The sequence below is a fragment of the Gadus chalcogrammus genome, chromosome 9 (genome assembly GCF_026213295.1).
Source record: "Gadus chalcogrammus isolate NIFS_2021 chromosome 9, NIFS_Gcha_1.0, whole genome shotgun sequence".
Taxonomy (NCBI): Eukaryota; Metazoa; Chordata; class Actinopteri; order Gadiformes; family Gadidae; genus Gadus; species Gadus chalcogrammus.
The window spans coordinates 17,248,843-17,265,359 of NC_079420.1; the positions used below are offsets into that span (position 1 = coordinate 17,248,843).

Here is a 16,517-nt window from a genome sequence, read left to right on the forward strand (position 1 = left end):
AATTTTAATTTTAATTGAATTGGATTGAAAGAATTAAAGTTAGGACTATATTGTTGAATAGGCCAATTGGTCTGTAGTTGTGAAATGTCCTTGTATATATTTGATGAATTCTAATCTTATTTGTTTCCACATAATGAAGGCTTAAAAGGGATAAAAGGGAGAGTACAAACCATCTCTCATATTTCTATAAACTTATTTGCGATTATAGTCAATGTCTGTTTTTTTGTTTTATTGTATTTGGTTCAGTAATATTGCAACCATTAATAGCGTTTCGATGTAACACTAAACGATCAATTGTTTAATTACAAGCTTGACTAAAAGGCAGGCTGTCAACTTCCGGACTACAAAAATAACACCACACTGTATATTCTCTGATGGGGTCGAATTGCTCATGACCAACGAGGACGATCCTTTCAGCGGAGACACCAACACCGCTTCACGACCTGCCGTGTAGGGGGGTCTGGGGGGGACGAAATCTTTTGTCAAATAAAACAGCTGGCAATCCGTCTTTTTTATTTTTGCAACCAAGAAAGCTTCTACAGCTTTGCGGTTTCGTGGCCTCTCCTCATCTGGAATCGTCTTTACACACACTGGCACTGCACCGGGACGGACGTGGATTTGTTTCTAATGGACCCTGCGCCTGTATCTCCTTTGTCGTTCTGACCGGTCTCTCACTCGCCTTCGGGGAGAGTATAAATACAGTATAAAGACTTTGGGATCACACAGAGGCAAGTGCATGAACCAGTAGACGCGTCTTGAACCCGATGACGCTTTCCTGAACCGTTAACGCCTGGAGCACGTCTGTACACTGTTACACGTCCGTTACACGCCGCACGTCTGAGGCAGACACACTGCCGGCCACGGTGGAAACAGCCTAAGATCCTTTTAACGAGGTGAGTTTATTTTTTTAATTTTACATTTTCCTTTTATGTGGTTGCACTGGGTTGTTGCTATGATAATTAGGTTCACTATTGGACATTTCGTGGCATAATAGGAGGAATCGAGGGCATCGTTATGTCTCTGGCAGTTTGTAGACCATCTCCTCAGCCAGCTATAGAGGCTGTGGTGGACACAATAACTTGACGTTATCTCCCCCTGCTGCTTATCGTCTCATAGTCCGTTCTTTCTTGTATTTTCTCCCCATCGTCGCACGTATCTGCCGGTTTCACAGATTCTTGTTTATTTCCCCGTCCCACCTACTTAGTTCCTCTGTACCCTAATTTCCGTTTCGTATTATCCCCTCACCCACTTTCCCCTCTTCTGTTCACCCCGTTACCCCTCCCTCGTCCTTCTTCCTGCCAGTGTTGCTAAGATACGGCTTCAGCCACAGCCCATTGAAGCATAGTTTTAGGGGAAAGTACCTTAACAAAAGCTTAAGATAGAGCGAGATTACTTATTCAAATTAGCCTACTTTAAGACTGATGTGGCGCTCTTATTTTTGCATAACCTCTATGAATATATTTTAATATTTCTTCATACAACAATATTGGGCAAATTTGAAATCTATCAGTGGTGGAAATAGGCATCTCCTGTGCTCACTCTTCATGTGTTGATCCATGTGCCATGATTGTTCTCTTTGTGATGAATCGTTAGAAAGTGGCAGTAGTAGGCCGTAGAGACTGCACACAAACACAGCCTCGTATAGAGCTGAGAGCAGCAACGCACAAAGCAGTGGGGGGTGGGAGCTCCAGAATAGCGTCTCTTATCATCATGAGACATGAAATGTAGGCCAACATAAATCGTCCAAGTAGCGGCGCATAATCAGCTTCGAACCCGAAACTAACTGTAAGCAAGCACACTGTTACACTTGTGACTGAATCCAACTGCATTTCCCATGACTTGTGTATTCACTCTGGGTGAGAAGTACCGTTGTAAAAAAGAGCGAATAACCTCACCAAGATAGCAACCTGACGCAGGCCACAGGTGGATCCAACTAACACATGGTTTATGTTAGTCCACTCAGTCATATTGAACTCTTCTAGAGGGGTTACTGTCAACTATCCATTATGCCCAAACCATCTAGTTTTTATTTAAATTAAGATAAAGCAGAACTAAACCAAACTTTATGAAATAATTGTATCAAGCTAAAACTATAATCAGACAGAAATACTAATTGCATCGAAGATTTAAAGCCAAGTTAAGAAAACAAATATACCTCACTTTGAAGAGACTTACTGCAAGGAAAATAGCAATGTCCATGAACTAGACATTGACCAAACATTAACTGGCCCATCACTTGACATTATAGAGAATGGAATGCATCGATTATGAAGAGGGAAAGAATACCATTTCCAGCACAGTACGTTTCCCAAGTATGTGTTTGAACTGGTCGAGGTCCAAGGAAAACCAGAGTCCTGGTCGAGGTCCAAGGAAAAGCAGAGTCCTGGGGCTTTGCTGGGAGTGCTGAGCAGAACTTGAACCCAGTGAACACAGGGAAATATCGGTAACAGGAGAATGCAAAGGAAAGACAAATGACAAATCAAGTCAAGTTAGAGTCAAGTTAGAACAAGGTAAAGAGTCAAGTTAGAACAAGATAAAACGGAATATTGTCATTCTGTAATGGTTTGTTTTGCAGTGGGCTACAACGTCAGAAAGGATTTTTAGAGCTTCAATCATTGACGCCAGATCGCGCGGTGACAATTAAGTCCAGAGGCATACAGTCGTGCAAGACCGTTTTAGAGGGAAACATTTGAGAAATTCCGTTTTAGGTTTTCTGTGACTGTGTAAACGGCACAGATGGCGAACTCACACATATCACTGCATCACCTGTATGTGCAATTCAAGGTCTCTGGGAAAATCTGTAATGCCTGTGTAATGCCCTGTTATACTGTTACACAGCATTGTCTTTATACTCTTGACAATAAAGTTGAATTCTAATCTAAAGTAGTTGTAGGTCTTCATTATTATACAAAAGGAATGGCCTCCAGGCAATTCAAGTGTGATGTAAACCCCCAAAGGCTCCCTCTGATTGCATCACATCTTCAAACTGTTTCACAATACTGACACAAATTTTTCTACAAACCTAAAAACGAATCAGATTTTTCCGGATTACTTGAGAGGAATTATTTGTGTTCTATCTTTCCATGGCTACTGGCCATAGCTTCTGTCTAAGCCTGCATCCAAAATACCAAAACAGACAAGCAGTTTTGAACCCATTTGTATTGAGCCCAAAACGTGAAACTTACATGACATGTTAAACACAGAGATAACATTAATGAATGACAATCCAATATTTGAGCAGTTTTCGGGAAACCATCCTAACCATGATACCAATTGAAATTGACTGGTAATCTTCTCTAATGGCAATATGATGACTGAATACTAAAACACCAGGGTGATTAAAATTCAGAACATGAAACACTTGACCGCTCAGCACAAATGGCTTACTTCTAACTTCCTTGTTAAGGAGGCTGGGGGCATTCAGCAAAGACAAATAAGCAATGGTAGTCAATGATATCTGACCAGGCCTTTTGTGTAGGAATTGTCTGGTGTAAGTCTCTCTCTCTCTCTCTCTCTCTCTCTCTCTCTCTCTCTCTCTCTCTCTCTCCTCTCTCTCTCTCTCTCTCTCTCTCTCTCTCTCTCTCTCTCTCTCTCTCTCTCTCTCTCAAATTGTGATTTAGGTAAGCTCTAGCCTATTCAGTATTGTATTTGAATAAGATGTGTAGTTTATACTCATGCATTTAAATTATATCTAGAATAATTAATTCGGTTTATATTCACTCAATTTGATTGCAGTATATGTGCATCAATTTTGAGGAAAACCAACACACCCTTAATTCCAAACTTAAAGTAGGTTCATCCTTAACCTTGGTAACAAACAGGGTTTTGTTTGGATCTACATCTCAAAAGTGCATCCTTTCTTTTGGATCTTGATTCTCTTTCGTTTTTAAGGCCTTTCATCTGTGCTTTGATACAGGCTGGGCTGCTGTCTATCAGGCATTCATTTCTATTCCCCAACACCCCCCACCCACCCCAGCCCTCTGTGAAGTATTTGAAGGCACTCATGGGAGAAACTGAAGGAGACCTTTAGTGTTTTTTTTTTTAGGTCTAGTTAATCAATGTCCTGTCCAGACCAGAAGACCAGAGATTAAGGGCTTTTAAAAACCGAACAAGACTTGAATGAGATATGCATTTAATACGTTTTCCTTCCTTGATTGATCTAGCATGCCACACAAAACATTGTCCCTGCCTTTCACTAGAGAAAATAACAAACCACTTTCCGACCATGGCTAGGTTCACAACTAATAGGGAGAGAGAAACTCAGCTTTTTTTCTTCCATAGTGGTGCATTGCTTGTTTCAACAAAATATACTCTGTTTCTCTTGATATGTGTGTTTTGTCTCTTCCACATGTAAGCAAAAAGAAAAAAGCATCTGTTAAGCTCAGCCAGCAAGAAATAATTTATTCTGTGATTATGTCTATTTTTCCTCCCCCAAAGAACATGATGGTATGTCCTTGTACTTGATGACCCTATACTCTGAACATTACGTGTTGGCTCTCTGCTGGTTTGTTGAGGTGTCACGTTTTAAATTCCTACAAGGCTCCTGCTCTACTGTCATCCCAGCTACTCAGGTTAATGCCTGGAAAATTTGCAGACTCACACACATTTGGATCTGCAAGGATGATTACATCCTGATACGAACCTAAGACCGATAGCAAAATAAAAACTGATTTCCTCTTACTTAGCTATTGGTAAAAGAGCCATATTGGGGCCGCCATTCGCTTCAATAGTTATAATTTACAGAGGCCAGAACCTAGCTGCTGCGTTAGACACAGCTGAGGGGACAGAATGCATAGCACTGTGTCCTGTATTGAGTGCATACAGATAAGTCAATAGCAAAGCAATTTAATCTCTGTTTTTTGTGTCCCAAAGTTTATTTTATGTTCAGTGGTATGGACTATGCTTAGGCAAAAGCCTTAGCTTTAAAATGCTGCTCAGCACTTTTCCTAATTTGATTGGCTAGGCCTTCAATCTGGAAGACATGGGGGCAAGGGGGGGGGGGGGGGGGGGGATTTGGCACGGGACTATATCTGTCCATTTTCTAGCCCAAACATCCCCTAGTGCCCCTTTTAATGCGCTTAAAAGCTGAACGATTAAATGTGTACTATGGTCGTCTTTATAGGAACATGTTCTAGTCCTTGAATGTACTCTTCACTCTTTACTTTACAAGCACTTGTCATCCGACCTTGAATATCCCTAAAACGTACAGACAGTGCCGTGTGGGATAGAGATCAAAATGGTGCAGCACGGAAGTCAGAGTCTTCCTGGGTAAAGGGCAGAGAGGTAAAATGGAGAGCAGCTGTGACAGATGCTGGCTGGACTCCTGAGGGGCAGGAGAAGGGGGTGGAGGTGGTGTCATCCCATCGAGTAATGGAGACCTAAATGTGCACTAATGACAGGGATGACGGAGAGAGCGGGACGGACGGGGCTTCACTGATCTTTGAGAGTGCAATCTGTGTGGCCGAAGTGTTTGTGAAGAGGAGAGAGCTTTTAAACATTGTGTAGAATAACCTTGGGACTTAACCCTGCCATTGAATGACATTGGGAGTAAATGCAGCCACATAGCTGCCATTTAACGACTGATATAGAGTGGTTTGAAAGGTTGTTTGTTTCAAATGGTTTGTTTGACATGGGGGCAGTATGATGGAGCATATCAATAGCCTTTTGGACATGTTGCCAACCAGCTAGAGAACAATGACGGAGGTGCAGTTGTACTTGTGGGACAGCCATTCAATCATTCCCCTGCATCAGGCCTTATCAGCCGCAAGGTAATTAAAAATATGGATTTTATCAAAGGTCCACAACTACACATCAAATAAATGAATGGATGGATGGAGTTAACTTTTTGTCAGTTATGTGTTTATTTTAATGTTTCCAGCGGAAAAAATACATTGTCGGTAAAGAAAAAAGAGCTTTGCCAGGCACTGACACTGTGTAATAGTATAATCAAGGCCTGCTTGATTACACAGCGGAATAAAGTGAGGATTTGAGAAACACACATATTCCCTTAATTCCCCTGAGGGGAGTTTCCATGACAACGTAACATTTTCAGCACAGACCAGGGCTGCTTCGTTTCAGTTGATAAAACTACTTGAATTAACATTTCAAGCAACCTGTTACTTGCTTTATGCTTGCCTTGTTTGGCAAGGAGAAAACATTTTAGTTCAGATTTCCCCTTCCCGTCCCCTTGTTATGAAGACAGGTTGTCGATTATGGGTTCTAGGATGCTATACCATACATCATGAATGCTTATTTAAAAAGGATTATGGTTAAAATGGCTAAGGGTTGGGAACTTTTCTAAAATATCCCATGTAGTCATTCTTCAAAATGGCACCTTGATAGCCACATTCAAGGGCACAGCTGTAATTTTTCCCATGCAGGTAAATTATATCCTTCTTAACAAAACTGTAAGGGGTGTGAGGGAAAAGGGAGGTTTACTTTGGGACCTGTCGGCACCGGTAAATATGAAGAATGACATTGTGCCATCGGCCAAGGCTGACGCGTGGTCTGGAAGAGATTGGAGATATAGGAAAGGTTTTGAATGATGTGTGAAGAATGTGTTAACCTGTCATGGCTGGGGACACGCAAACAACAGCAACGGCAGTGATGTGAGAAGATAGAGAAACTCTGCAATCTGCAAGGGACGAAAGAAAAGGGAACCATTTTATTCTGCTTCTTTATTGTTATGGATAATGGAGGCAGAGTTAACATACAGTCTCCTACCCTTTGCTGACTCCCTCAAGAAGAACCTTTTATTCATTACCCAATTCAAACCCAACTGTAATTCCTGCTTATTTTGGCTGTTAAATTCAGCCAAACCTGATATTTAGTGCCTAATATTTATAATTAATTAGGAGGAGTTGTGCACCTATTAACTTAACACTTGGTCGACTAGTCTATAAACAGGAACATTTTTCAAACCGTGGCGAGATCGTAATTAATGGCAATTCTTAACTGACAAAAGGCGATTTAAACAAAGGCTGACTGAAAGCAAGCTAGCTGACAAAGACACGTCAGTCACCACCAAAAATGCTGATTGATCTGTTTTTTTTACCTTAAAGCCATTACCACTAATTGCATCTTTTGTTATGGCACTTGCTGTAACATAAAAAAAAAAGTGAAAGTGAAAGAGAACGGTTTAGACGGCGCCCGTTGCAAATACATTTCAAACACTCTTCTGCTAATCCAGTAATGAAAAGTGGATGGAAGAAGCAAATCGTTAAAGAAACACAGCATTTTAAAGCCAAAGTAGTCAGCCAGCTTTTATGAAAATGTGGTAATGCATTTGTTACAAAGATTAGTCTAGCTCTCTGAAAAAATATATGGTTGGCTGTTTGTAAGGGCTATGAATAGCCCAGCCAATGGGCTAGCCTCAGCGAACTGGGAGACAAATCTATCTAACCTAAAAACACAACAGAATTCAGACAACTCTACAAGCGGTGAGAAATATTTTAGGATTAGTTTAGATGTAGTGCTGTATAGTGCTATGCGCTGGCTGTTGAGTTACAGTTTTCCAGACAAGCTCCCGATTTTTAAATCCCCACAGAAACCCAAGTGCTCAATGGAAACTTACCATAAGAGCAGAGGCCCAACGGGATCCATGAGGTCAACATGGGGATACCGTGTATCAATGATCAACATGATAGAGTGAAATGGTTCCAAAACAAACCAGAACACTGGATTCAAAGTAAACTTTCCAAATGTTGTGAAATCTCTATGTTCAGAACGGAGAACTGCTCCAGTCAGTCCTCTTTGTATCAGCTGGACAGCTCAGGTGTACCCAGTTCACCGGACAAGGTGGAAAAACAAACCCTCTTAGACATAAGATCTTAAATATCCCCCTTATTGATTGAACTGTGTTGTGTTGGGTATCTATTTTCCCATGTTGGGGCTTCTTACCCAGAATTACAGAAACAGAGGATGTGCACAGCAATCGCTGCATAATATCTTCATAACACAGCGCGTCATAAAAACAGCACTGAGTGGTCGCACTAGGGCTTCTGCTGGAGTCAGTCGAGCCACCAAAGGTGACTGTTAATATCGGCTTGGTGTGGAATTTCCTTCGGGAGGCTTGGGTGAATGCATGCCAGCAGAGCACTGAAGCTAACCTGCCTCATCTGTCACTTGCTTCACCTCCGCCTCATGCCAGCAGGTACTGTTTGACTGTTTTTTTTGCCTTAGAAAGTGGACTCTCTTTAATAATCCACAGACGTATGTGTGTGGGGGGGGGGGTGCGTGTGCGTATATGCATGCATCTAGCTTAGTTAATCAATTGATGCCTTAATCAGAGATGATTAGAGACACGTGCCGGTCATGTTTTCTACTGTACATTTATAAACAACATTGTAGGCAGACCAAAGAATCCCGTTTGTGCCATGTGACCCCTTGTTGATCTCACACGAAGACACATGCATTCAATCAACGGATGACAGTAGCTTAAAGTGTAAAAAAAGAAAAGAAGCAGAGGTTATGCTGTTGCCTTGACGACATCGAGTCACAGCTGCCTGCTGCTATGGCAATGTATCAAAAAGAGGAGAGAGGAAAATAATCGCTCATTTCGGGGCGGCTTTTTTGTGTGTGTGTGTGTGTGTGTGTGTGTGTGTGTGTGCACAGCAAGGGAGGACCACAAAAGCTTGCTCAGTACTTTCTTTTGCAGCAGCAGCAAGACTTTCAAACCTGTTGCCCTTCCCTCTCTGCAAGGAACCATTTGTTTCTAAATGCAACCCTGCTTACACAACATACAACATTACAATGAGGGGAATGCTTAATACGACCAACCGCCAAGCTCGGGGAACGTAAAGGAGGTGGAAGATAGAAGCAAGAATATGTGGGTTGCATGAATTTCCGGCAGGGGGTTAGCGTGGGCTATCCTTTAGACAAAACGGCACACAAAAAAAAAGAAAGAGAAAAGAGAGGGGGAGTGGTTGAATACAAAAGACAGGGAAAGCCTGATTGAAATGGTAAAAGGAATTAGAAGAGGTTGACTGCTCTGCATAACATTGAGCCACAGGAGCCCTATATATTTTGGAGATGATGAAGATGGGGGTGGTGGGGCACTAGGACAAGGAATATGCATCGTGAGATTAAAGCGGTATTTGGTGAGCTGGAGGGATTGCTGTGTGGTCGCAAAGGAGTAAGCCACGCTCTCCATTTTCTTTCTTGTCTTGTCCCTGCAGGTCTCTAGAGGAACCGGAACCCGGTCTTCGTCAGTCTGATGTTCCTGAAAGAGGCACGCAAAGATCAAGCAACCCCCTCTACAACACACAAACACACACACAAACACACACACACACACACACGCACACACACACACACACACACACTGTATTCCAGGGCTCCACAGGTGAATAACCGTGCTGTTTTCTGCAAATGCTAGATAGCAAAACAGTACCTAATATAAACACACGCACACAAACACACACACACTTGCGTGCACATGAACAAAATTAAACCATCACAACTGGCAAGCTGAATGGGTCGATAAGGTAAAACCTGAACCAATATCTGCACTCCCCAACACACACACACACACACACACACACACACACACACACACACACACACACACACACACACACACACACACACACACACACACACACACACACACACACACACACACACGGCGCAGGAGGACAGATGCTTCCTTGTCTCGTCCTCTGACACTCTATTCTGAGCCAGCTGGAGAGAAGATGGGATTGGGGGTTGATGGGTTCCATCTTCTTTGCTTCTTTCCCTGCCATACTCGTTCTCCCCAAGGCTGTGGGTTCCCCGTCGGGCTGTCTGTCCTCGCCGGCTAAGCCCTCATCCTACAAACAATACATATCCTTGTCAATCCCTGTGTAATACTGTGTAATTGCTCGGCTGAAGTGGGAGTTGTTTACCCTTTTCCGGTGACGCAACCAGCCCCCTACCCGCTAATCACCAAACCCTGTGTCACTGAACTACATGGTGTACATGTAGTAACAGAGTGGGCGGAGATACGATTTTGTTGTTTGATATTTTTGTCCAGGACTGAGGAGACTATGCGACTGAAGAGCCTTAAATATAGGTCTGTGAGACTCGTGGGTGGGCGACCCTCCCTATAGGGTAAGGCATACTTAACCCACACCCTGATCCCAGGCCAAGGGAGCCAGACACGCGGAGAGAGGGATATACCTCGATACAGGAGTAGAGGACAGAAGGAAGACAAACAAAAGGCAGAACTGTGGAAAGATAAAGAGAGAGAGAGAGGTATGCAGGGAGCACAGAGAAGTGTTTGTGTTTGAGGCAGTGTTTGACTGACGAGAAAGAAAGCAGCCAGACGGAAGAAAAGAAAAAGAGAAATGAAACTAAGAAACGGTAAAAGAAGCGCAGAGGGGGAGGAATTAGTATCGCTGAAGGATGACTAGTGACGCCATGGAACACCTTTAGGGCTGGAACAACTCCCTACTCCTCCCTCCCTCTCACCCGGTCTGCTGGCTTTCTCTGCTTGACTGCTACAGTGCAACAAAGAGCGCGAGAGAGAGAGAGAGCGCGTTCAGCGGAGGTAGTCTCGGCAGCCAGTCGGATGGCAGTGGCTCTGAGTAAGGACTACATACGTCGTCGAGAAGGATTCCACCAGAGGTCTGGCGTCGCTCCCGACGCACTGACAGACGGAATAAGATCAGCCGCCAGAGACTCGGCTTCAGGACTCCCACAGAGCGGCTGGGAAAGATAAGGACAAAACTACAACCCAAGCAGCGAAAAAACTAACGCAAAAAGACTCCTCTGATCCTCCCGGAGGGGGTTGAGGCGGAGTGAACGTGAGAAAAAAAAAGTGTTACTTCTGTGCATGGGATGACCAAAGAGCTCCTCCACGCAGAGAGAGACAGAGAGAGAGAGAGAGACCAAGAGAGATACAGGTTTGGAGCGTTGACAGAGAGAGGGAATCATAGAGCCAGAGCGTGTGCGCGTGGCAGCGCAGCGGGAGAACACAGGGCTTGAGCGGGAGACGTGTACGGCGTCCCCGTCACTGCGTTTGCCCCAGCTCGGCAGGTAGCTGGAGGCAGAGGAGGGCGGGGGAGGCGGGGGGGGGGGGGGTGGGGAGGGACGCTTGTCAGGGCAAAGGAAGCCAAACAAGGCGGAGGTGGGGGGAAAAGCTGTGCCCAGTCATCCCAGCCCCGCCGAACACGGCTGGGTGGTTGTTAAGCCCGGGCAGCCGGGGGGAAAGAGGCGGGGGAAGAGGCAGGGGTGGGCACGGTGGCAGGCCAAGGGGTGGGGGCATGGCCGTGGGGGGGCCGCGTCCCGTCCGCCACGCTGCAGCGGGACAGACGCCCGGGCTGGGCCGCATGGAGTCCCTGGGGCGGGGGGCTGACCAGAGGAGCCCCCTGGCTGTCGGAGCTCAGGCCCTGGGCGGGTGGAGGTGGTGGAGGCAAGGGGGGGGGGGGGAGGTAACTTAGGCCCGGATGGAGGCCTGGAGAAGGGGAGCGAGAGAGGAGGAGGAGGGGGAGGGGGGGGGGCGTGAGGTGCTCCAGGAGAGCGTGCGTCCTGCTGAGCTCGCTGGCCGTGGTCTTCCTCACCTCGCTCTTCTTCTCCGTGTCGCTGCGCGGCGCCGTGGGCTTCAACTACCTGGAGGCGCCCGGCTGGGAGGAGTCCCGGCGGGTGAAGCTGGTGCCTAGCTACGCCGGCGCCCGGCGCCCGGCGCTGCCCGCCGACAGTGCCGGCGGCGGTGTCGTCGGCCCCCCCAAGCAGAGGACGTGCGCCTGCCCGCGCTGCGTGGGCGACCCGGGGGTCTCCGACTGGTTCGATGAGAACTACGAGCCGGACATCGCCCCGGTGTGGACCAAGGACAACATCGAGCTGCCCTCCGATGTGTACTACTGGTGGGTGGTAAGTCACTGCAGCACTACGTACCTTACGTCATGGGAGGGCTGTGTGGATATGAACGGGGTGGCCTGCGCTATTGGGAGTTTCTGTTTGTGTTTTGTGATGGAGGAAGCTGTGTGTGTGCGTGTGTGTGTGTGTGTGTGTGTGTGTACCTATGTTTACATATACTGTACACTTTCTCCAGCACATTCAACCTAACATCGAAGAAATTCAAAAAATGTCTTTCCAGTTTTATTTTTGTGCATGCGCGTCTATGTTTGCCCTTCTGTCTGTCTGGATCTGTTTGTGTGTGTACGTGTGGGTGTGTGGGTGTCTGCTCACCCCATTCCTAATTTTTCTCTGCTCCTTCCTCGTTTTGCTCTTTTTATGTATCATTGTGGAGCCAACTAGATTCTTGGAGAGAGAAAGAGAGACAGAGAGACAGAGACAAACAGACAGACAGACAGAAAGACAGAGAGAAAGGGAGCGAGAGAGAGAGAGAGAGAGAGAGAGAGAGAGAGAGAGAGAGAGAGAGAGAGAGAGAGAGGAGAGAGAGAGAGAGAGAGAGAGAGAGAGAGAGAGAGCAAGACGTACTCCAAGCACTTACTTAAATTATTCTTGGTAAAACAGTATGTGGGGGTGTGTAGGCGGGTACGTGCTTGCACTTATATTTGAATGTGACTGCTCAAATTGCTTTTCACACGTTGACCCACTGGTGTTTAACACAACGCTCAAGGACACCTCGGCAGCGTGAGCCCGGAGGAGGTGGGGGATTGAGCGAGCAGACGTCCTATAGCTGGACATCTGCTCCGACTCTTTATAAAGGGAGGGAGGCGGGCGGGGGCTGGTAGACCGAGATGTGAGACTGGAAAAAAATGTAAAAGACTGGAGAGACGGAATGAAGAAAACATGCGCAGGGACCTTAAGAGGAACAGATGATGACAGATTTTGGGAATCATGAAGCGGAGCGGGTGGAAAGTAATGAAAAAGGGTCAAACGTGGCAGAGATGAGAGCTAGGGAACAGATTGGACAGAGGATGAATTAAAGGAGAGAAGCAGGCTTGAGGGGACGGTTGTAAACAGAGAGAAAGGAGGAGGGATGGGCGAGGGAATACAGCCCTGGAGACAGATGACTAGTTTAAAGGCCATGATTTACGGCATTAAACATACTGCTCTCTTAGGAGTGCTTTTATCTCAGATCAAACCAATATCTTCCCCCAGCTTCCCTTTAAAACCACATCTCCCTTCCTTTAGAGAATTTTGTTGCCGTCAGTTAAAAATGAGGCTATAACCCCTTGTAGAGTAAATGCCGACTCTGCAGTAGCCTTGAGTGAACGGTTATATAACTATCAACTGTTCGGCTCGGTTCCACTGCTTTCTACCTATTTATCCAGATGGTCCAACATGTTCTTCATGAAAAGTTTCAACAGGCTGGTTCTGCTGGCGGAAGAACATTCTGCGCTCGGGGCTCAGCATTTCGATGATCTGAACCTGATCATGAATGAATAATAATGAAGCACTGAGCAAAATGTTCTCTAGCTGTGTGCATAAAAGGTGCGCACACCCGGTTAAGCATTAGTTATTCTGGTGGCTGTGGGGAAATAATCCAGCGGAAACTGAACTGCGTGTGCCGGTTGATTCCCGCATGTACGCAGGCAGTCTTCTTCAAATAAACACTTTCCTACGTGTTCTGGCGGGGGCTCAAATAGAACAGAGATTAGGGAGAGCATAGTGTGGATAGGACAAAAAATCTAGGAAAATTAAAATGAAACAAGGCCAAAAGCTTTGGGATTATCATATGCTTGAAACTGTCAACACAAACGCTTACACATTTGGTTGCCTTGCGTCGTTGTGTACACATCAGTAGGCACAGACAGGGTCGAGCCCTTACCACGGGTCCATCCTAACTTGGTCATTTTTTTCCATATATATATATAGATTGTGTATTTATACACAGTGTCGGAGACATGTCTCAGTCGCTGCTGCTGTTGCTGCATTAAACATGCGTCCCCACACAGCAACCACAGAGACTAGACCTACAGTAGATAGAGCTGCAATATATACATTCCACACCCACACAAATTAACGTTGACGAGCGTGCATCAACCAGATGATAAAATATCAATTATTTGTGGAGAGACAACCCATATTGGATTTATAATGGAGGGAAAGCATCCTTATTCCATATGGAAACACATGTATCCATTGTTGTTTGATTGAGTGGAGCAGTGCTGTGTGGCAGATTTCCATGACAATGTCGCTGTGTGAATCATCATGTGGGTGACGATTGGAATGAGGTCGCTCAGTACTGGAAAAAACGGACTTGAAAAAAATTGAAGGGAAAATGGAAGGGAAGTACGACGGGAAATAAGTATCAGTCCTAGGCATGGTGAGGCCACATAGACATTAAAGATGTGTTCAGATATTGAATACCATGCGTGACGTCACATTTAAGAGGATAGACCAATGGCTAAACCAACCAAACTGAACATAAACACTTCAGAAGCAAACTCCTTATGAGAGGGAAGCTAATAGTTAATGCAGATGAAAAACCGAATGTCTTATTGAGCTTAGAGAATGGAAATGTTAAACCTGTTAAACCCTAAAGTGCTTGTGCGCAGAAGGAAGGAGCAAAGTATTTTAACCTTAACAGCGTGTGACGCAGCCACAACATCTTTTACCCTCCCTGCCTCTCTCATTTTATCAATCTTAAAACCTCTCATCTTATTCTGTTCTTGTTCCTTTTCCTTGTGAAAGCTGGGGTCTTAATGGAGGTGATCTTTTTATATTTAGCTCTATTGATAGGGGTCTGAATAAGCCTTTCAGGGAATATAATACTTGGCTTGCAGTGATTTCTGCCAGATGGGAAGAAAGCAAAGTAACATAATGTTCAGATTTCAAAAGCAAAAGCAAGTTCCAACACGATGATCAATCATGACGGGATAATCAGATGTTAAAGATAATAAAAAAGATAAGTAAGATTGGCTGGCATATAGTGGGTTGTTTTCATTTTAGTTTTCTACATCTGTTGGCCTTTTGGGAATTTAATACGATTTTTTAAGTAGAGTATAAAGTTTATTGCATTTGTTTCCCTTTTTTATGCCCACCGTTACTAGTTCCACATCCTGTTGTGCTCTATGTCCATCTGACCCCTCTGTTGGTTTAGGGTTAGGGCCTATGTGGGACCAGTCACTCACATGGCCTTTCCTCAGCCATAACAAACACATGTGGTCATGAAACCCATTGAACATTGAACCTTGCTTGTTTGTGTCTTTTCTAGATGCTCCAGCCCCAGTTCAAGCCCCACAGTATCCACCAGGTGCTACTGAGGTTGTTCCAGGTATGTATATTACTCCAGTGCCTCTCTCTTTAATTCAATGACTTAACTGGAATCCGCCCGCAATCAATGCCTTGACACACTCACGCCCTCGGTCAGTTTGATTCAAACAAAGCAGTGTGCCGGCTCATTCATTATATCTTTGAAACGATGGCAATATTTTCCTTTGTCTGGCAGTTTCTTGATAAAGCAGTGTCAGGCTATTTACTGCAGAGACCGAGGATTAAATGTCTCGAATGGGCTAGGCGAGATGAAGTTTCCGAAGAAAGGAGCATAATTATTATTCACATCTGCACTCATGGTGCCACTCTAGTAAAATACATTCTCTCATGCCGACTTTACAGACTGTCTGGCAGTATGTTAATGCGAGCCAAATAGTTTTACAAACCGTGAGTGCCTATACTTCTAGCATGAGTGGCCCCAGTGGGAGTTAAACCCCGGGCAGTGGGAGTGCCGGCCTCTACCAGTGAGTTGGTTAGTAATAGCCTACAATAACAATGAACACAGCTGCTTGTAGTAATCGTTGGGTCATCACAGTGTTTCTTGCCCTGATGGCCGTGACCTCCCAAGGACATGTGCTCTGAACGCCTGGTCCTCCCCCTAGTGCCGGCTTAATGGAGTGACAAGTGTCCTCCAGGGTCAACCTCACTCACAGGGCCGTAATTGCGGTGATAAAGTGGCGAACCTGATTGGCTGCGGTCATTTGGTTTGTCGGATCATTGGCCTTCAAATCCATACGGGGGTTGAAGTCGAATTGAACCCAGAAGCAAGTCATTATCCTCTCAAGAAGGAACGCCTGGAACGGGATCCACTCAACCCAGAACCCAATCTCTATCCTCTCGAGAAGGAACGCCTGAAACGGGATCCACTCAACCCAAAACCCAGTCATTATCCTCTCAAGAAGGAACGCCTTGGAACGGGATCCACTCAACCCAGAACCCAGTCATTATCCTCTCAGGAAGGAACGCCTGGAACGGGATCCGCTCTATGACTCTGAGTGGCGAGACATCACTCAAGCATGTTTCAGAGGGAGCGATATCAGTTTTCAGTGACATGGTTTTAGCAGCAAGAGCAGAAAGAGGGACGACTTCTGGATAGAGGCTATCTGTATCTGTGCATGGAAGATTAGGCCAATTCTTCGTCAGACACCATCAGTCAAACTCAAACCCACAACTGTTGTTCTACTGGTGTTGTTCCCATATTCTCTCTGATTCCTGTCCGTTCTGAGCCCAGCGTCTAACGGGGTTGGCGGGCCCGTCCCCCCTTGCAGGTTGATCAGGGACACTCTCCGTATCCTGTGGGACCAGCAGCGCTGCCGCGCTGCGCCGTGGTGATGGGGGAACTCTGGGAACGG

At 45.5% G+C, this 16,517-nt stretch overlaps 1 protein-coding gene across 1 annotated transcript; it reads left to right on the forward strand.

The window, feature by feature from the left end:
- The first annotated feature begins 11,243 nt into the window (after window positions 1-11,243).
- LOC130389194 (CMP-N-acetylneuraminate-beta-galactosamide-alpha-2,3-sialyltransferase 2-like) lies at window positions 11,244-15,269 on the forward strand. The gene is made up of 3 exons (XM_056598868.1): window positions 11,244-11,373; window positions 11,444-11,850; window positions 15,107-15,269. Exons 1-3 carry the CDS (start codon window positions 11,244-11,246, stop codon window positions 15,197-15,199), a joined length of 630 nt encoding a protein of 209 aa, XP_056454843.1. The 3' UTR covers window positions 15,200-15,269.
- The last annotated feature ends 1,248 nt before the right edge of the window (window positions 15,270-16,517 follow it).